Genomic DNA, 22,400 nt, shown 5'->3' with positions numbered 1-22,400 from the left:
GCTACGACAGAAGAGTCTTTCTCGAAGGGTAAGAAGATTAATTATTTACTGAGATATGTTTGAGATCGAGTCGGTCCCATCATAGGTTTGCCCCATGTCGAGTCGGTCCCACCCTAGGTTTGCCCCATGTCGAGTCGGTCCCACCCTAGGTTTGCCCCATGTCGAGTCGGTCCTACCCTAGGTTTGCCCCATGTCGAGTCGGTCCCATCATAGGTTTGCCCCATGTCGAGTCGGTCCCACCCTAGGTTTGCCCCATGTCGAGTCGGTTCTACCCTAGGTTTGCCCCATGTCGAGTCGGTCCCCTCATAGGTTTGCCCCATGTCGAGTCGGTCCCACCCTAGGTTTGCCCCATGCTGAGTTTATTTTGCCGAGTCTAAAAAATGTTACTCCAGAAACATTATTCCTTTATGATAATGCTTACAAAGAATTCAGTCAATTAATGTTGCAGGGTCAGGGTGTAGGGGTAATTAGGAAGTTTGGGGTTGGTTGGGGTTAATAGGGGTCGGGGCTGGTGAGTTGGTTCGGGGTTCACGGTCAATTGTGGAGGGTCGGGGTTAGTTAGGGTTACTTATGTTGAAGGGTCGGGGCTGGTTAGTTGGCTTTGGGGTTCACGGTCAAGTTAGGATTAATTTTCAAGGTTCTGATTTGGTTAGGGTTCACTTTGAACTTTCATTGTAAAGGGTCTGGTTGCAATTTTTCACACAAGTCGTTTTAGAGAAATTTAGTGCAACATGGCTCTTTGTGCATATGTAATTTATTTGTTAGCTTGCAGTGCTGAGAAAATATGTTAAAACATGAACACCATACTCATACTTTTAATAATAATAATAATAACAATAACAACAACAACAACAACAACAACAACAACAGCGACAACGACAACGACAACGACAACGACAACGACAACGACAACGACAACGACAACGACAACGACAACGACAAAAACAACGACAACGACAACGACAACGACAACGACAACGATAATGATGATAATAATAATAATAATAAACTACATTTATATAGCGCATAATTACATCAATTAATTATTACTAATAAATACATTTAGTCTTGCCTGATACACCATGTAATTGTCTCTTCTTGAAAACATGAGGTGATGGCTCTGTGAGAGCCGGTTGGTTGATTCAATGTAATGTGCTCTAAAGTAATCGTTATATAAGAGACAGTGACAACGACGAGAGTACAGTTGTCAAAATATTGAGACAAACCAACCGGCATTTCCAGGCCCATCATTCAATCATGTATAGTTCCTACCCATAAGTTAATGTCTTCAAGTGTAAATATTTAAATCTCACATATTCAACCCTGTTCACATAGTTATATACAACGTTTTGTAGATTATCTAAACTTACATATTTTGAATAGTTTTCAGTTCATATATAAACCAAAGGCAATATAATTACAAAGCGAAATCGTACGACCAAACATTATTATTGGGCTATTCCGAGAATTCGCGCAGTTGGTTGGTCAATAGCGACATTCAGAAAGTTTAACCCTCTAAAACGCAACTGAGATCATATGATTTCAGCGATATCTGCCTAGACAATGCAGTCAACAATATGTGTGTTATTAGTTGTTAGGACCAACATAGTGCTGGGCCACAAAGGCAATTCTTTGAGTTGCACTATTGTTTGCGAGAAATTAGTAGATTTTGCCTTGTATTTATAAAATATTCCAGGTTTGGGTTTTCAACTTAATTCGTATTTTTGTTTCAAAAATATTGCGAAAATAAAGTTTAATATACTAACGACTAATGTTAATTGCAATGCCGCTACGCATATCGCCACAAAAATGTTTAAACTAAAACTTGCAAATAACCCGGTAAAAATAATGTACCATTACGGCTGCCCTATTAAGCTTTTTACCGATTCGCAAAACAGATACCCATGCGGGGGCAATACCAATCCATCCAATAACCCAATCCTCTGAATAAATTAGACAACGTCACCATTGAACAAACCAAAGAGATCACCTTTTGTCAAAATAGTAGCCCCTTTTGAAACCAACATTATACTTCATTATTTGAAACAGTAATAAAAACAATCGTAAATTAAAAGCTCACAGATCTTATCAAGCAAAGCCGAGTTTTTCAGTGGACGGCGCACATGGAATGCAAAGTGTGCATCTTTGAGATTTATTTCTATATTTTTAGGACGTGATAAAATTCCTTTAAGGACACTGGACACCTTTGGTATTAATTGTCAAAGACCAGTCTTCTAACTTGGTGTATCTCAACATATGCACAAAATAAAAAACCTGTGAAAATTTGAATTCAATTGGTCGTCGAAGATGCGAGATAATAACACCCTTTTCACACGAAGTTTTGTGCTTTTAGATGCTTGATATCGGGACCTCAAAATTTAATTCTGAGGTCTCGAAATCAAATTCAAATATAGTGGAAAATTACATCTTTCTCAAATATTACGTAACTTCAGAGGGAACCATTTCTCACAATGTGTTATACTATCAACAGCTCTCCATTGCATGTTACCAAGTAAGTTTTTGTGCTAACATTATTTGAGTAATTACCAATAGTGTCCAGTGCCTTTAAAACAATAAGTTTCATGAAAGATGGCAGTTAGAGTCAAGAGTTTCCCGAAAACGTACTAGACAAGAATTGAGCTTCCCAAAGCAAACTTTTATATTTTGAAATGAATAAGTTTCCGATTCAAGAAAAGGAAAACACAAGGACCTTGTTCCAAACTAAAAACTGCCTTTTTGTTGAAACATTTTTAAACAATGACGTCATATCATTTTTTGCCGATGCATGGTATTGTGAATTTATTAACAATAAGGTTATTTTTTAACACAATCATTAAAACCATAATCTAACTTTTGTAGGCTTACTGCACAGTGAACTTTATAGCAAAACGGCCAATTGCTCCCATTTCAGAATTGAATGTGGAATATTATTTTTTGAGAGACCTGAACTTCAAATAATTTGCTTGAAATATCAAGAAGGATGATTCCATACATTTTCTTTAATCTTCAACAAAAGTAGTCTGCGCAGAATGTTGAGCCACCCTTTACAAGTGCAGCATTGCCGAGGATACTTTTGGGCGCTGGCAGATTACCTTGCGAGGGAGATTACATTCCCTATCATGCCAGCCGGCTGAAGTGCTGCCTGCTGGATAATCATAGACTTCTGCGCAAGATTGGTCACCGTGTTGGTTATCTGGCTGCCTACTATACCATCTGTTGTCATCTACGCCAATATCACCTTCACCCAAACACACCCAGGTACCTGAACCAAAGACAATCAGAAAAAAAGCCTCATTAGGCATATATAATAATTATTTACATTTTGGGAGTCGTTTGTTACTGAAAGATCAATTTAAACGAAGTAAACATTTTGTGTTTTGTTGTTTGTAATGATTACTTACACAATAGGCTAGGTTAAATTAGTGGAACTTAATAAACACAAATTGTGTCATAATGTGTACAATTTATTTTGCTGAGTAAACCAAATTTGTTTACGGACAGGTACAAAAAGTCCGATAGCTTCATTGTGTGTAATTAAAGAGCATTGAAACGGAGCTGAAAACAATCAATTAGCTCGGTGTTCAGAATGATTTTGGTGTGTGCTCGAAATAAACCATTAGGCCTATAACTCGCTTGAAATCGAGAGCGAAATATCACAATTTTTTCTCGAGCTTTTGTTGCAATTTATGTCGAGCTCTCGCGATATTTCATTTTCAGCGTCAAAAATCAGACATTCTGAGCTGTCGAAATAATTTCTAGCGAAATGATTTTGTCTATAATTTTGTTTTAGCTTTTGCAATTTATCAATTTTATTTTTAGTTTTCATGAACTCTTCGTGCAAACGCTTCGAGGACCGTTTTGACAACTTGAAATCATTTCGAGAGTCTCTAACAAACATTGCCGTATCCCTCGGAAAATATAATATCTGGACTCCCTTTTCTGTTTCTGTAGTCCATCAAAAGCACATTTGCAAGATTGGCATGAAAAAAACAATGCAGAAACAGGGGACGATCCAAATAAGACAAATTTCATGGAGATGACGATAAACAATCATCAACATTTTTATGGCGTCATGTTTCTCTTATTTTGAGACGTTTCCCTTTTTCCGTTGCCCTCACCCTGGGGTGGGCGATTTGTTGTAAAATAAAACGAAATATAAGTTTCTTTAAATGTACACACCTTCAGTTTGAATGTCGTTGCAACCAATCCAGTACTGTCTGCAGCTGCACATGTTGAGAAGGTGTTGTAACTCTTCTTTAGATTGGGTGACAACCATCACCCCACCCAACTCAACACACTGCTGCTTGCCCTCTTGCCATGTAACGTCAGCGTCATGCACCTTGTAGCATTTGTCTTGCCACTGGCTCCAAGTTGGAGGGCATCGCGGTGTCCTTCTGATGGAGGCAACACACTGCCCATTGCCGGCAGCGTAGTTTGCCATTATAAATATACCAACAACACCCAGCAGTTTGCTCGCCATCGTCACTACATCAACTGCTGGCAAAAGAGACTTACTCCCAAATGTTATTTTAAAAATAGACAGTCAAGCAAAGTATAACCCTCACGAGAATAGAGTTATAAAACGATCAAAACCAACACAAAAGAAACTGGCACACGAGCTCTCCCATCTTAATCAATAAAAAGTCTAGAAAAATATGAATATGCAAATTAACCAATGACGTGTTTGGGTCTGTGGTTTCATCGTATTCAATTATCTTTTATCGTATAGGATCAAATCATCTTCATTGTGTATATAAGGAAATAAATCTGGTTTGTATGGGGATGCATTTGTTGTATTTTCCAGAAATTTCCCCCAAATTACGGTATTTTGTTATAAAAAAGAAGAGAGATTTTCGAAATTCAAGAGACTAATATACAAAAGATATGGGCTCATGTTTCGACCCTAGCAGAGTCTTTCTGGTCGAGTCAGTCCCATCAGGTTTGCCCCATGTTAAGTTTTTTTTGTTTAATCACAAAATGACACTTCAGAAACATTATTCCTTTCATAAAAATGCTTACATAGAGTCAGTCAGTTAATGTTGGAGAGTGGGCGTAGGTTAGGGTTAATTTCGAAGGGTCGGTGTGTGGGGGTAGTTTGAGCATGTTTGGGGTTGGTTAGGGTTAATTATTTAGTTGGTTCGGGGTCGATCACGGTAAATTGTGGCGGGTTTGGGTTGGTTAGGGTTAGACTTACATTTATTTTGAAAATGGTTAGGGATAATTTTTAAGGTTCTGAAATGGTTAGGGTTAAAGCCATTGGACACTTTCGGTAAACAGTTTTGTCCAAAGGCCCACACTTCGTGTATCACAACTTATATATAAAATAACAAACCTGTGAAAATTTTTGCTCAACCGGTCATCGGAGTCGGGAGAAAAAAAAGGGAAAACCCACTCTTTTTTTCGCACGTTTCGCCGTGTCATGACATGTGTTTACTATAAATCCGTAATTCTCGATGTCGAGAATTGATAATTGTTCCAATGTTTTCTCAAAAAGTAAAGCATTTCATATAATAATATTTCAAGAGAAGTCTTTTACCATTACCTTCTTTAAACCCAGTAAGTTATTTGTAAATCTGTGAACTTTTGTTTTTGTTTTCTGTTCCAAAAGTGTATAATGGCTTTAACTTTGAACTTTCAGGTTTCGTTAGGGTTAACTGTGAAGGGTCGGGTAGCAAGTTTTCACACAAATCGTTTTAGGGAAATTGAGTGAAACATGGCTCTTTGTGCATATAAGTAATGTATTTGTTAGCTTGCAGATCTGAGAAGGTATCTCAAAACATGAACATATAATACTTATACTCGTACTGTACCATCAATTAATTATTAGTATGAAATACATATACTCTTGCCTGATACACCATGTAATTGTCTCTTCTTGAAAACATGAGGTGATGTCTCTGTGAGAGCCGGTTGGTTTATTCAATGTAGTGTGCTCTAAAGTAATCGTTATATGAGATAGTGACAACGACGAGAGTACAGTTGTCGAAATATTGAGACAAACCAACCGGCATTTCCAGTCACATCATTAATTGGTTCACACATGTACCTATATATTAAACTAATATGTATTCACGTGTAAAGATTCAAATGTCACGTAATCAACCCTATTCACATAATAATATACAACGTTTGTAGATTATCTAAACTTACACATTTGAATTATGTTCAGTTCATAAATAAAGCAAAGGCAATATTATTACAAAGCGAAATTGACGACCAAACATGTTATTTAGCAATTCCAAGAATTCGCGCTGTTGATTGGCCAAAATGTACTTTCATTAAGTTTAACACTGTGAGATATGGTATGAGTGATTCACGCCTTGACAATACCGTTAACAATTTGAGTTAGTAGTTCATGAGACCAACATTAGGGAATTCTTGGACTTACACTTTAGTTAAAGACAGTGGACACTATTGGTAAATGTCTAAGACCAGTCTCCTCACTTGGTGTATCTCAACTTATGCATAAAATAACAAACCTGTGAAAATTTGAGCTCAATCGGTCATCCAAGTTGCGAGATATTAATGAAAGAAAAAAGAAAAAACCTTGTCGCGCCATGGTCACACGAAGTTGTGTGCTTTCAGATGCTTGATTTCAAGACCTCAAATTCTAAATCTGAGGTCTTGAAATCAAATTCGTGGAAAATTACTTCTTTCTCGAAAACTACGTCACTTCATAGCAAGCCGTTTCTCACAATGTTGTATACTATCAACAGCTCCCCATTACTCGTTACCAAGTAAGGTTTTATGCTGATAATTATTTTAAGTAATTACCAGTAGTGTACACTGCCTTCAAGTATGAGACCGTGACACTGATGAAAGTACAGTTGTCAAAATATTGACAAACCATCCGGCCTTTCCAGGCAAACCTTCCGGCCTTTCCAGGCCTTTTGTTCGAGATGCAACATTATTTCACTTTCAAACAGTCATAACATCAAACGTATATGAGCAACAAGTCTTGCACATCATATCGAACGAGGCCGAAGTTTTCATAAACGGCGTACGCATGGTTGTTACATATTTTGAGAAGTATTTCTTTATTTTTTTGGCGTCTTAAAATTCATTTTCAACAATAGTTGTTTTGAGATGTCAGTTAGAGAAGAGTTTCCAGAAAACTAATTGAACATTTGCAAAAACCATAATAATTTCCAAAAATGATTGACCTTCAAAAAGCAACCTCTTTATAATTTTGAAATGAATAAGTTCCTACTCCGTTTTAAGAAAAGGAAAGAATAATAATCATATGTTCAATACTAAAAACTTACGTTTTACAACTGGCTTGTGTGTGAGTTTTCTTTTAACATTGACGTCATATAATGTGAGTTTATTTAAAGGTGTTTTTTTTTTCGCACAATCATGAAACTATTATTACAATCACAGTTTGTTTGATCTTTATAATAACAATGATAGAAAACAATAGAATAATAAATTATGTTGTCAATTGCTCCGCTTGAGAATATACTTTAAATATCATTTTTGAGAGAAACTTATCTCCAAATACTTTGGTAAAACTATAAAGATAGATTATTCCACAAACATTTTTTTTTTCTTCTTAAACAGCAAAATGGTCCAAGACCAGATTACAAAGAAGGCGCATGAGCAACTAACCACTAAATGACATGTTGTCTTCCGATTGGGCGCTATTGGATTACAAAGCGTTTGTTATTAATTGAATACGACTGGAAATATATTTTCTTTGTTTATTTATCTTTTAGTTTGGATGTGTTTTTTATTGGGGGGGGGGGGTTAGTAATTTTCATGACGGAACACATTCTACTTTTTAAAGACAAAATTATTTTACTCTACATAATGTTGGACCGTTTGTTCTGCGTAAATCACTACTCTTTATATAGGATAAGGAACATTTGCAAACAGCGACATTTTGAGAGATCCGAAGGCAATGTGAAGCCTATACCTTTAACAAAAATAGTTTGCAAGAATATTGAGCCACCTTTTACATGTGCAGCAATGCTGAGGATACGACGGGGCGCTGGCAGATTAACTTGCGAGGGAGATGACATTCCCTATCATGCCAGCCTGCTGAAGTGCCGCCTCGTGGATAAACAAAGACTTCGACGCAAGATTGGTCACCAAATTGATTATTTGGTTGAGTAACATACCATCTCTTGTCATCTACGCCAATAGTACCTTCACCCAAACACACCCAGGTACCTGAAACAAGTCAATCAGAAATATAGTTTTATCACATTTTAAAAACTTGGTGGTACTTAAAATTCACTGGACATATTGTTACTCAAAAGAGTTATTGGCATAACAACTTCTACTTATTAATGTAGCATGGGGACTCAGACATTGGGGGTATACAGAGGGTTTATTCACATATCCACCTGATGGAACGCACACAACTTAAAGTAGTGCGTCCATTGTTTCAATCAGTGGTTTACTGTTGTGTAAATTATGTTATATGTTTATGAAGGGAATAAAAGTGTAGCGAGGAGTTCTTTCACGGCCGCTGAGAACCGGCAGGGTCGTTGCCGTGTGTGAGGGCCTTTATCACACGGCAACGACCCTGCCAGGTTTTAAACGGTTTTATTCCAATTCATAAATGCCTTTTTGGTTAAAAGGCGTACAGTAAGACACACTGTAAAACTTATCCGTTTCCGACGTGCTTGAGCTCTGTATGTCAAGTACACGTACGACGTCCGTGTGTTGCCTTGTTACGACTGAGACGCTTATTTCCGACAGTTTCCGGCTCCGTTCGTGCACATGCGCGTATAGTCTTGGGGCAACACGTTCTCGTTTTCCTTTCACACACAGCGCGGCCAACTTACCGACAGCGCCCGCATCGCCCGGAACAAGAAACCTCTTGCACCAAGACTAGCGCGGAGTATCCGCTCACAACCGGTTATAAACACTGGTCATTATCAAAGGTTTAAACACCCCCGCGTGACGCGCTCTCCACCAATAGGAATAGTGAAACTGTCTGAGGTATTTATGAATATATAATTAACCACATTAAGATAATGTCATTGGTAACGGTGCATTGATAACTCAGGTTATCTTAAAGGCACTTGACACTATTGGTAATTACTCAATATAATTGTTAGCATAACAATTTACTTGGTACAAAGCACAGGAGAGCTGTTGCAAGTATAAAACATTGTGAGAAACGGCTCCCTCTGAAGTAACGTAGTTTTCGAGAAAGAAGTAATTTTCTACTAAAATATTTGAATTTGATTTCGAGTCCCGAAATCAAGCATGAGAAAGCACACAACTTCGTGTGACAAGGTGTTTTTCTTCAGTTATTATCTCGCAACTTTGACGACCAATTGAGTTCAAATTTGCACATGATTTGTATGTTGTGCATGAGGTTGAGATACACCAAGTGAGAATACTGGTCTTTGACAATTATCAAACTTGTCCAGTGCCTTTAAAGGCAAAGATACATTTGGTTTCGTGAACTGTTGAATTTGTCCTCACTTATCTTGTAGCCCTCACCGTGGTTGCCATTTTGGCCTTGTATATTGCGATTTGTCGTAAAAATAGCCCCGAATTCTAATGACTTATAATTTCCTTAATTATGTACACACCTGCAGTTTGAATGTCGTTGCAACCAATCCAGAACCTATCGCAGCTGCACATCTTGAGTAGATGTTGTATCTCTTCTTCAGATTGAGTGACAACCATCACCCCACCCAACTCAACACACTGCTGCTTGCCCTCTTGCCATGTAACGTCAGCGTCATGCACCTTGTAGCATTTGTCTTGCCACTGGCTCCAAGTTGGAGGGCATCGCGGTGTCCTTCTGATGGAGGCCACACAATGCCCATTGCCGGCAGCGTAGTTTGCCATTATAAATATACCAACAACACCCAGCAGTTTGCTCGCCATCGTCACGACATCAACTGCTGGCAAAAGAGACTTACTCCCAAATGTTATTTTAAAAATAGACAGTCAAGCAAAGTATAACCCTCACGAGAATAGAGTTATAAAACGATCAAAACCAACACAAAAGAAACTGGCACACGAGCTCTCCCGTCTTAACAATGCAATCAATAAAAAATGTCAAGAAATGTAAGAGAATGCAAATTAAGTAATGACGTGATTAGGATTTGTTATTTCTTTGTATTTTACGTATCTTTAGCTGCAGTATTTAATACTCTTCATATGGAAAGGAATTGCATCTTGTTTTGAATGGAATAGATGGAGGATGTAATTGTTGTCTTTTCATTTCTTTTTACTGGCAGAGACTTTACCTGTGAGAATAACTTGAAACGTATACTCATTATTTTGATAAATTGTGCGGTCGAGTTATCTTGTTATAGCCACACTCGTGTGTTTAGCTTGGCATCGTGACAAATGTTGGTCAATGATGATGTAACAAAGAAACAAAACGATACGACAGAAAAGCTTAAAAAGTTCCACCAAATTGCGGTCTTTTGTTTATAAAAAGAAGAGAGATTTTCAAAATTCAAGAGGTTAATTATACAAAAATTAGTGAATGGCTGACGTTTCGACCCTAACAGAGTCTAATGTTTCTGGTCGAGTCGTTTCCATCCTATGTTTGCCCATTACATGTTGAGTCTCTTTAGTTGAATTACAAAATGTTACTTTATTAACATTACTCATTTCATGATAATGATTACATAGAGTCAGTCAGTTAATGTTTGAGGGTCGGCGTAGGTTAGGGCTTTTGTTTTTTTTACTTTCGGGTTTTATAGGGGTAATTTTGGAGTTGGTAAGGGTTAATTATTTTAAAGGGTCGGGTTGGTTAGTTTGGTCGGAGTCGGTCACGGATAATTGTTGCGGGTCGGGGTTGATTAGGGTTTGACCTATAGTATATATTAATTTGGAAAGGATTGGTTTTGAAGTTTCTGGGTTTGTTAGGTATAATATAAATTGTATTTTCGGGTTTGGTTATATGGGGTTAATTGTAAAATGGTCGGGTTGGAAGTTTTCACACATACTCGTTTATAGAGCAGTTCAGTGTAACATGGCTCTTTGTGCATAAGTAATTTATTTTTTAGCTTGCAATGCTAAAACACGAATTAACACCAATTAATTATTGCTAATAAATACATATACTCTTGCCCGATACACCATGTAATTGTCTCTTCTTGAAAACATGAGGTGATGTCTCTGTGAGAGCCGGTTGGTTTATTCAATGTAGTGTGCTCTAAAGTAATCGTTATATGAGACAGTGACAACGACGAGAGTACAGTTGTCGAAATATTGAGACAAACCAACCGGCTTTTCCAGTCACATCATTAATTGGTTTACACATGTACCTATATATTAAACTAATATGTATTCACGTGTAAAGATTCAAATATCACGTAATCAACCCTATTCACATAATAATATACAACGTTTGTAGACTAAATCTAAACTTACATATTTGAATTATGTTCAGTTTATAAATAAAGCAAAGGCAATATTATTACAAAGCGAAATTGACGACCAAACATGTTATTTAGCAATTCCAAGAATTCGCGCTGTTGATTGACCAAAATGTACTTTCATTAAGTATAACACTGTGAGATAATGGTTTGAGTGATTCACGCCTTGACAATACCGTAAACAATGCGTGTTAGTAGTTCATGGGACCAACATTAGGGAATTCTTGGACTTACACTATAGTTAAAGACACTGGACACTATTGGTAATTGTCTAAGACCAGTTTCCTCACTTGGTGTATCTCAACTTATGCATAAAAAAACAAACCTGTGATATAAGTTGCGATATAATAATGAAAGAAAAAACACCCTTGTCACACAAAGTTGTTTGCGTTTAGATGGTTGACTTCGGGACCTCAAATTCTAAACCAGAGGTCTCGAAATCAAATTCGTGGAAAATTACTTCTTTTTCGAAAACTATGTCACTTCAGAGGGAGCCGTTTCTCACAATTGTTTATACCATCAACCTCTCCCCATTACTCGTCACCAAGAATGGTTTTATGCTAGTAAATATTTTGAGTAATTACCAATAGTGTCCACTGCCTTTAACCTGAGTTAGATTTTGCCTTGTATTATAAAATATTCCAGCTTTGAGTTTTCAACTTGATTAGTATTACTGTTTCAAAACTTAATTGTGAAAAAAAGTTAACTGGACACTTTTGGTAATTACTCATAATGATTGTTAGCATAAAACCTTCTTGGTAACGAGTAATGGGGAGCTGATGGTAGTATACATTTTGAGAAACAGCTCCCTCTGAAGTGGGGGAGCTTTTTGAGAAAGAAGCATTTTTTATAAAATATTTGAATTTGATTTCGAGACCAATCAAGCATCTGAAAGCACACATTTTTTGTGCAACAAGAGCGATTTTCTTCCATTATTCTCTCGCAACTTCGACAACCAATTGAGCTAAAATTGTCACAGGTTTGCTATTTTATGCATATCTTGAGACACACCAACTGAGAAGACTGGTCTTTGACAATTACCAAAAGTGTCCAGTGTACTAATGTTAAAGTCACCTGGAAATAGGATTTTTTTTCTTCTTTCAAACATACTAGTATATGCTTACGAACAATAAAACAATTTTTTTAGTAATTGTTTGTCACGATTTATATATTTAAAAAATTTATAAAGTTGTTTGGGGGGCTGACTCCGCCTACCCCTTTTGTGACGTCAATCGAGGCAGATTTTGCCTGCAATACGTATAGTAAACACACTTGCAAAGTACATGTACGTCCAAGTCGTGAGTTGGTACGTTTCAAAACGTGTTTTTCTGCATTCAGCAGCAATACACCTGGTCGGCATTGCCGGAAAAAAACAAAACTTTTTTTTTTTTAAACGTACAAACTCACGACTTGGTCCGTACATGTACTTTGCAATTGTGTTTACTCTTTGTATTACAGGCAAAGTCTGCCTCGATTGACGTCACGAACAGCGCCCTCTCGGGTCGGGGTCTACTCTTAAATTTGTAAATAAAATAAGAACTGATTTTTTAAAACCTTAGTTAACTGTTTATTCACATTCCACTCATCCAAACACATATATTAGTGACAAAAGCTTTATTTTGAAAAAATACCACTTCCAGGTGACTTTAAGTAAGAAAATGAATCTGGTTGTGAATGAAATTACTTGCACGGGGATGCATTTGTTGTATTTTCAGTTGTTTTTACTGGCTGAGGACTTTACCCGTGAGGATAACTTGTTACGTACATTAATTACTTCGATAAATAGTGCTGTTGAGTCGTCTTATTATAGATTCTTGATATATGGCCTTTTGACTTATGTTGGTCAACGATGATCTTGTAACAAAGAAACAAAACGCTACGACAGAAAAGTTTAAAATGTTCCCCCGGGTAGCCTACAGTCTTTTATCATCGCAAGAAGAGAGATTTTCGAAATTCAAGAGATTTTTTTTTTAAATAGTTAATGGCCTTTCTCGAAGGGTAAGAAGATTAATTATTTACTGAGATATGTTTGAGATCGATTCGGTCCCATCATAGGTTTACCCCATGTCGAGTCGGTCCCACCCTAGGTTTGCCCCATGTCGAGTCGGTCCCACCCTAGGTTTGCCCAGTGTCGAGTCGGTCCCACCCTAGGTTTGCCCCATGTCGAGTCGGTCCCACCCTAGGTTTGCCCCATGTCGATGTCTCTGTGAGAGCCGGTTGGTTTATTCAATGTAATGTGCTCTAAAGTAGTCGTTATATGAGACAGTGACAACGACGAGAGTTCAGTTGTCGAAATATTGAGACAATCCAACCGGCTTTTCCAGGCCCATCATTCAATCATGTTTAGTTCCTACCCATAAGTTAATGTCTTCAAGTGTAAATATTTAAATATCATGTGATCAACCCTGTTCACATATTTATGTACAATATTTGTAGATTATCTAAACTTACATTTTTGAATTATTTTCAGTTCATATATAATTTAAATGCAATATAATTACAAAGCGAAATCGTACGACCAAATATTATTATTGGGCAGTTCCAAGAATTCGCGCAGTTGGTTGGTCAATAGCGACATTCAGAAAGTTTAACCCTCTAAAACGCAACTGAGATAATATGATTTCAGTGATATCTGCCTAGACAATGCAGTCAACAATGTGTGTGTTACTAGTTGTTAGGACCAACATAGTGCTGGGCCACAAAGGCAATTCTTTGAGTTGCACTATTGTTTGCGAGAAATTAGTAGATTTTGCCTTGTATTTAAAAAATATTCCAGGTTTGGGTTTTCAACTTAATTCATATTTTTATTTCAAAAATATTGCGAAAATAAAGTTTAATATACTAACTACTAATGTTAATTGCAATGCCGCTACGCATATCGCCACAAAAATGTTTAAACTAAAACTTGCAAATAACCCGGTAAAAATAATGTACCATTACGGCTGCCCTATTAAGCTTTTTACCGATTCGCAAAACAGATACCCACGCGGGGGCAATACCAATCCATCCAATAACCCACTACTCTGAATAAATTAGACAACGTCACCATTGAACAAACCAAAGAGATCACCTTTTGTCAAAATAGCAGCCCCTTTTGAAACCAACATTATACTTCATAATTTGAAACATAATAAAAACAATCGTAAATTAAAAGCTCACAGATCTTATCAAGCAAAGCCGAATTTTTCAGTGGACGGCGCACATGGAATGCATGTGCATCTTTGAGATTTATATATTTTTATATATATTTTTAGGACGTGATAAAATTCCTTTAAAGACACCTGACACCTTTGGTAATAATTGTCAAAGACCAGTCTTCTAACTTGGTGTATCTCAACATATGCACAAAATAAAAAACCTGTGAAAATTTGAATTCAATTGGTCGTTGAAGTTGCGAGATAATAATGGAAGAAAAAACACCCTTGTCACACGACGTTTTGTGCTTTCAGATGCTTGATTTCGGGACCTCAAAATCTAATTCTGAGGTCTCGAAATTAAATTCAAATGTAGTGGAAAATTATTTCTTTCTCAAATATTACGTAACTTCAGAGGGAGCCATTTCTCACAATGTTTTATACTATCAACAGCTCTCCATTGCTGGTTACCAAGTAAGTTTTTATGCTAACAATTATTTTGAGTAATTACCAAAAGTGTCCAGGGGTACAAAGGTATCCTAACTTAGGACTAGTCCTATAGGCAATGCTAAGAGATAGGACTGGTCCTAAGTTAGGACCAGCAACCCATCCTAACTTAGGACTGGTCCTATCTCTTAGCATTGCCTAGGACTAGTCCTAAGTTAGGACTACCTTTGTGAAATCCACCCCAGTGCCTTTAAAACAATAAGTTTCATGAAAGATGGCAGTTAGAGACCAGAGTTTCCCGAAAACGTACTAGACAAGAATTGAGCTTCCCAAAGCAAACTTTTATATTTTGAAATGAATAAGTTTCCGATTCAAGAAAAGGAAAACACAAGGACCTTGTTCCAAACTAAAAACTGCCTTTTTGTTGAAACATTTTTAAACAATGACGTCATATCATTTTTTGCCGATGCATGGTATCGTGAATTGATTAACAATAAGGTTATTTTTTTCACACAATCATTAAAACCATAATCTAACTTTTGTAGGCTTACTGCACAGTGAACTTTATAGCAAAACGGCCAATTGCTCCACTTTCAGAATTGAATGTGGATTATTATTTTTTGAGAGAAACTGAACTTCAAATAATTTGCTTGAAATATCACGAAGGATGATTCCATACATTTTCTTTAATCTTCATAAAAAAGTAGTCTACGCAGAATGTTGAGCCACCCTTTACATGTGCAGCATTGCCGAGGATACTGTTGGGCGCTGGCAGATTACCTTGCGAGGGAGATTACAATCCTTATCATGCCAGCCGGCTGAAGTGCTGCCTGCTGGATAATCATAGACTTCTGCACAATCTTGGCCACCGTTTTGGTCATTTGGCTGCTCATTATGCCATCTGTTGTCCTGCTCGTCAGTGGTACCTTCACCCAAACACACCCAGGTATCTGAACCAAAGTCAATCAGAAAAAAGCCTCATTAGGCATATATAATAATTATTTACATTTTGGGAGTCGTTTGTTACTGAAAGATCAATTTAAACGAAGTAAACAATTTGTGTTTTGTTGTTTGTAATTATTACTTACACAGTAAGCTAGGTTAAATTAGTGGAACTTAATAAAAAAAATTGTTTCATAATGTGTACAATTTATTTTGCTGAGTAAACCAAATTTGTTTACGGACAGGTACAAAAAGTCCGATAGCTTCATTGTGTGTAATTAAAGAGCATTGAAACGGAGATGAAAACAATCAATTAGCTCGGTGTTCAGAATGTTTTTTTTTGTGTGCTCGAAATAAACCATTAATCGAGAGCGAAATATCACAATTTTTCTCGAGCTTTTGTTGCAATTTATGTCGAGCTCTCGCGATATTTCATTTTCAGCGTCAAAAATCCCCCACACACCGACCCTTCGAAATTAACCCTAACCTACGCCGACTCTCCGACATTAACTGACTGACTCTATGTAAGCATTATTATGAAAGGAATAATGTTTCTGAAGTGTCATTTAGTGATTCAACAAAAAAGACTCAACATGGGGCAAACCTGATGGGACTGACTCGACCAGAAAGATTCTGCTAGGGTCGAAACATGAGCCCATGTACTATCTTTTGTATATTAGTCTCTTGAATTTCGAAAATCTCTCTTCTTTTTTATAATAAAATACCGTAATTTGGGGGAAATTTCTGGAAAATACAACAAATGCATCCCCATACAAACCAGATTTATTTCCTTATATACACAATGAAGATTATTTGATCCTATACGGTAAAAGATAATTGAATACGATGAAACCACAAACCCAAACACGTCATTGGTTAATTTGCATATTCATATTTTTCTTGACTTTTTATTGATTGCATTGTTAAGATGGGAGAGCTTGTGTGCCAGTTTCTTTTGTGATGGTTTTGATCGTTTTATAATTCCATTCTCGTGAAGGTTATACTTTTTGCTTGGTGTCTATTTTTGTTTAAACCGGAAGTAGTGTTGTCAGGAGTTGTTGTCGTGACGATGGCGAGCAAACTGCTGGGTGTTGTTGGTATATTTAAAATGGAAAACTACGCTGCCGGCAATGGGCAGTGTGTTGCCTCCATCAGAGGGACACCGCGATGCCCTCCAACTTGGAGCCAGTGGCAAGACAAGTGCTACAAGATGCATGATGCTGACGTTACATGGCAAGAGGGCAAGCAGATTTGTGTTGAGTTGGGTGGGTCGATGGTTGTCACTCAATCTAAAGAAGAGTTACAACACCTTCTCATGATGTGCAGCACAAGCAGTGGCGTAACTAGACATTTTCATTTGGTGGGGCAAGTGGGGCAACGATTAAATTTGGGGGGGGGGGGGGCCAAAGAAGTGCAAGATTATTATTAAATATGTTAACTGATATATAGTTGATACACACCAATGCAGTTCTAAAACAGTTTATAGTCAGCAGGTAACAAAAGATTGCGAAAACAACAAAATCTTAGAGAACATGTCATTTTGTATAAGATAAAACTTTTTGACTGTATAAAAGGATTAAATTACCAACTGTGATCACCAAGTATCAATTTAGAGTTGTACACGGCATTCTCAAATAGGCTTTGTGGGTGTGTAAATACCCAAAACATAATATTAGGCCAAGTAAAAATAGAAAAATAGAAATGTTTAGCGTCCCCGCCCGCTTCCTTTTTACAGGACACCTCTTTTTTTTCTTAAGTTTTTTTTATGCACATTTTTTTTTTTTTTTTTTTTTGAAAAAGGATTATTTTAAATGATCTCAGCAAAAAAAAAAAAAAAAATCTGAATGTTTGTCTGAATGCCTTGACCAAACTGTTTCATTAATGTTTTGTGTATTTCAGCAGCAGAAAAAGCCACATTCATGGCGGCCATCTTGAAATAAAAAATAAAAAGCCCCTCCTTCCTTTTTTTGAGAAACCTAGACACTAAACATGTTTCTTTTTTTTACTCGGCCTTATTGTAACAAGGCACCCAGCAGTTTGCTCGCCATCGTCACGACATCAACTCCTGACAACACTACTTCCGGTTTAAACAAAAATAGACACCAAGCAATAAGTATAACCTTCACGAGAATGGAATTATAAAACGATCAAAACCAACACAAAAGAAACTGGCACACGAGCTCTCCCGTCTTAACAATGCAATCAATAAAAAGTCAAGAAAAATATGAATATGCAAATTAACCAATGACGTGTTTGGATTTGTGGTTTCATCGTATTCAATTATCTTTTACCGTATAGGATCAAATAATCTTCATTGTGTATATAAGGAAATAAATCTTGTTTGTATGGGGATACATTTGTTGTATTTTCCAGAAATTTCCCCCAAAGTACGGTATTTTGTTATAAAAAAGAAGAGAGATTTTCGAAATTCAAGAGACTAATATACAAAAGATAGTACATGGGCTCATGTTTCGACCCTAGCAGAGTCTTTCTGGTCGAGTCAGTCCCATCAGGTTTGCCCCATGTTGAGTCTTTTTTGTTGAATCACAAAATGACACTTCAGAAACATTATTCCTTTCATAATAATGCTTACATAGAGTCAGTCAGTTAATGTTGGAGAGTCGGCGTAGGTTAGGGTTAATTTCGAAGGGTCGGTGTGTGGGGGTAGTTTGAGCATGTTTGGGGTTGGTAAGGGTTAATTATTTAGTTGGTTCGGGGTCGGTCACGGTAAATTGTGGCGGGTTTGGGTTGGTTAGGGTTAGACTTACATTTATTTTGAAAAATGGTTAGGGATAATTTTTAAGGTTCTAAATTGGTTAGGGTTAAAGCCATTTGACACTTTCGGTAAACAGTTTTGTCCAAAGGCCCACACTTCGTGTATCACAACTTATATATAAAATAACAAACCTGTGAAAATTTTGCTCAACCGGTCATCGGAGTCGGGAGAAAATAACGGGAAAACCCAACACTCTTTTTTTCGCACGTTTCGCCGTATGTGTTTACTATAAATCCGTAATTCTCGATGTCGAGCATTGATAATTGTTTCAATGTTTTCTCAAAAAGTAAAGCATTTCATGTCATAATATTTCAAGAGAAGTCTTTTACCATTACCTTCTTTAAACCCGGTAAGTTATTTGTAAATCTGTGAACTTTTGTTTTTGTTTTCTGTTCCAAAAGTGTATAATGGCTTTAACTTTGAACTTTCAGGTTTCGTTAGGATTAACTGTGAAGGGTCGGGTAGCAAGTTTTCACACAAATCGTTTTAGAGAAATTAAGTGAAACATGGCTCTTTGTGCATATAAGTAATGTATTCGTTAGCTTGCAGATCTGAGAAGGTATCTTAAAACATGAACATATAATACTTATACTCGTACTGTACCATAACATAATTATTAGTATGAAATACATATACTCTTGCCTGATACACCATGTAATTGTCTCTTCTTGAAAACATGAGGGGATGTCTCTTTGAGAGCCGGTTGGTCTAATCAATGTAATGTGCTTTAAAGTAGTCGTTATAGGAGACAGTGAAAACGACGAGAGTACAGTTGTCGAAATATTGAGACAAACCAACCGGCATTTCCAAGCCCATCATTAATTGGTTCAAAACATGTACCTAAAACTAATATGTATTCACGTGTAAAGATTCAAATATCACGTAATCAACCCTATTCACATAATACTATACAACGTTTGTAGATTATCTAAACTTACATATTTGAATTATGTTCAGTTCATAAATAAAGCAAAGGCAATATTATTACAAAGCGAAATTGACGACCAAACATGTTATTTAGCAATTCCAAGAATTCGCGCTGTTGATTGGCCAAAATGTACTTTCATTAAGTTTAACACTGTGGGATATGGTTTGAGTGATTCACGCCTTGACAATACCGTTAACAATTTGAGTTAGTAGTTCATGGGACCAACATTAGGGAATTCTTGGACTTACACTATAGTTAAAGACACTGGACACTATTGGTAATTGTCTAAGACCAGTCTTCTCACTTGGTGTATCTCAACATATGCATAAAATAACAAACCTGTGAAAATTTGAGCTCAATTTGGTAATCGAAGTTGCGAGATAATAATGAAAGAAAAAACACCATTGTCACACAAAGTTGTTTGCGTTTAGATGGTTGATTTCGAGACCTCAAATTCTAAACCAAAGGTCTCGAAATCAAATTCGTGGAAAATTACTTCTTTCTCGAAAACTATGTCACTTCAGAGGGAGCCGTTTCTCACAATTTTTTATACCATCAACCTCTCCCCATTACTCGTCACCAAGAAAGGTTGTATGCTAGTAAATATTTTGAGTAATTACCAATAGTGTCCACTGCCTTTAACCTGAGTTAGATTTTGCCTTGTAGAGGTTTTCTCGGTCAAATTCGGCAAATGGGCAGCCAATTTCATTTTCAGACGCTCGAATTAAAGCTATTTTGCCTCCACGGTTTTTACTGCGTTTCAAATTCAGAATTCGGCCATTCAATTTCGTTTTGAGGCATTCAAGTTCCTAGCACACTCAATCTTTTTCATGACACACAATCGTCATTCAATTTAGCAAAGCTGGTTCGACTAGAGATTTTGCTGATTTAATCATTTTCAATTTCGTAAAGAGGCAATCAATTTCGCTCACCGAGGATTCAAATAAGTACGACTATAAAGAAATACGAATAAACAGATAAACTGTATAAGGCAAACCGTTTCGTACCTTCACAGGTTCAAGATGGAATGCTCCCTTCAAAAAGGCGAAGTCGTGTTGAACACTACAATCAATCTTTCAAAAAATTAATTTTCTTTATTTTATGTTACCAGTAGACTTTTACCTTGGGCCCCATACAGGTTGTTTTTTTCTTTATTTTTTTCGGGAGACCTTCAATGGTTAACTGACCAAGACCTGACATTTGAATGTGTTTGAATGGTTTTTTTTTTTGTAGTTAAAAAAAAATGTTTTTCCAGTTGTTGTTTTTTGTAAATATTCACCAATCATCTGTTGGCGTGCCAGACATCTTGGCATATTATGTTCAAAAGTGCCAAAACAATAACCGCATGCCTTTAACATTCGTATAAGGAAACATAAAGTTAACCAAGCGTTTTTAAGACTGCACAAATATCAGAACTGACTGCCTCAAAATGAAATTGAATGACTAAACACACGCCTCAAAAACACTCCTGCGAATTTGAATGCAGCTTCGATGAATTGTTAAATTGAATGATTATTTTGTTAAATCGAATGACGTAAAAGTAGATTTGACTAGTCTTAAAATGAAATCGAATGACCCTTTTTTAGTAGCAATGCCGACCAGGTGTTTTGCTGCTGAATGCAGAAAAACACTTTTTGAAATGTACCAACTCACGACTTGGACGTACATGTACTTTGCACGTGTGTTTACTATACGCATTGCAGGCAAAGTCTGCCTCGATTGACGTCACCAAAGGGGTAGGCGGAGTCAGCCCCCCAAACAACTTTATATATTTTTTAAACATATAAATCGTGACAAACAATTACTAACAAAATTGTTTTATTGTTCGTAAGCATATACTCTTATGTTTGAAAGAAAAAAATCTATTTCCAGGTGACTTTAACTGGTTCTCTTCCTTGCTCTATGGTTAAAGGCACTGGACACTTTTGGTAATTACTCATAATGATTGTTAGCATAAAACCTTCTTGGTAACGAGTAATGGGGAGCTGTTGGTAGTATACATTTTGAGAAACAACTCCCTCTGAAGAGGGGGAACTTTTTGAGAAAGAAGCAATTTCTTAAAAAATATTTGAATTTGATTTCGAGACCAATCAAGCATCTGAAAGCACACAATTTTTGTGCAACAAGAGCGTTTTTCTTCCATTATTCTCTCGCAACTTCGACAACCAATTGAGCTAAAATTGTCACAGGTTTGTTATTTTATGCATATCTTGAGATACACCAAGTGAGAAGACTGGTCTTTGACAATTACCAAAAGTGTCCAGTGTACTAATGTTAATACCAGACCGCTACACATTGCCACAGCAATGTTTTAATTTAAAACTATGCGAACAACCAGCTCAAAATAATGTACGGCTACCATATTCAAAGCTTATTGAATTACCAATTCGTAAAACAGATACCCGCGCGGGGCTGCTATTCCACCAACTCACACTTCTGACTAAATTAGACAACGTTTCCATTGAGCAAGCCAAGGATCCTTTAGTCAAATTAGCAGCTCCTTTCTAAACTGTTATTTTACTTCATTTTTTTTTCAAGTGACAGTAATAAAAACAATCGTAAATCAAAAACTCGCATATCTTATCGAACGAGGCTGCATTCTTTTCACAGGGACTGCATGTTGTATCTTTTAGATGTATTTCTACATTTTTATGATGTCAAATCATTGAATTGATGGCCGCTAGAGGAATGAGTTTAATGTACGGTGATCAAATCCGCAAAAACCAATTCCCACAAGAATTGAACTTCCAAAAGAAACACTACTTTTAAATTTCAAAGTTCTTTCTCCGTTTCAAGAAAAGGAAAAAATAAGA

General features: G+C 36.7%; 2 protein-coding genes across 2 annotated transcripts; both read right to left on the bottom strand.

Annotated features, from left to right (window-relative positions):
• Positions 1-3,044: 3,044 nt before the first annotated feature.
• On the bottom strand, positions 3,045-4,480 carry LOC139944104 (C-type lectin domain family 4 member M-like). The gene is made up of 2 exons (XM_071941058.1): positions 4,180-4,480; positions 3,045-3,262 (listed from the first exon to the last, which is right to left on the bottom strand). Exons 1-2 carry the CDS (start codon positions 4,478-4,480, stop codon positions 3,045-3,047), a joined length of 519 nt encoding a protein of 172 aa, XP_071797159.1.
• Positions 4,481-7,749: 3,269 nt separating this feature from the next.
• LOC139944242 (C-type lectin domain family 4 member M-like) lies at positions 7,750-11,321 on the bottom strand. Its single transcript, XM_071941217.1, has 2 exons — positions 9,552-11,321; positions 7,750-8,172 (listed from the first exon to the last, which is right to left on the bottom strand). The coding sequence occupies exons 1-2, from the start codon at positions 9,850-9,852 to the stop codon at positions 7,955-7,957; spliced, it is 519 nt and encodes a 172-aa protein (XP_071797318.1). The 5' UTR covers positions 9,853-11,321; the 3' UTR covers positions 7,750-7,954.
• Positions 11,322-22,400: the final 11,079 nt, after the last annotated feature.

This window comes from Asterias amurensis, chromosome 11, assembly GCF_032118995.1.
Source record: "Asterias amurensis chromosome 11, ASM3211899v1".
In the NCBI taxonomy this organism is placed as follows: Eukaryota; Metazoa; Echinodermata; class Asteroidea; order Forcipulatida; family Asteriidae; genus Asterias; species Asterias amurensis.
Note: the sequence above shows the minus strand (reverse complement) of the source record. Positions and strands in the feature narration are given on the sequence as shown.

What these genes read in the sequence shown, in the direction of transcription:
- LOC139944242 (XM_071941217.1), bottom strand. Translation starts at nt 9,852, where the DNA reads ATGGCGAGCAAACTGCTGGGTGTTGTTGGTATATTTATAATGGCAAAC. An exon ending in CAACGACATTCAAACTGCAG is followed by an intron (nt 8,173 to 9,551) that starts GTGTGTACATAA and finishes GACTTGTTTCAG; the next exon opens with GTACCTGGGTGTGTTTGGGT.
- LOC139944104 (XM_071941058.1), bottom strand. Translation starts at nt 4,480, where the DNA reads ATGGCGAGCAAACTGCTGGGTGTTGTTGGTATATTTATAATGGCAAAC. An exon ending in CAACGACATTCAAACTGAAG is followed by an intron (nt 3,263 to 4,179) that starts GTGTGTACATTT and finishes TCTTTGGTTCAG; the next exon opens with GTACCTGGGTGTGTTTGGGT.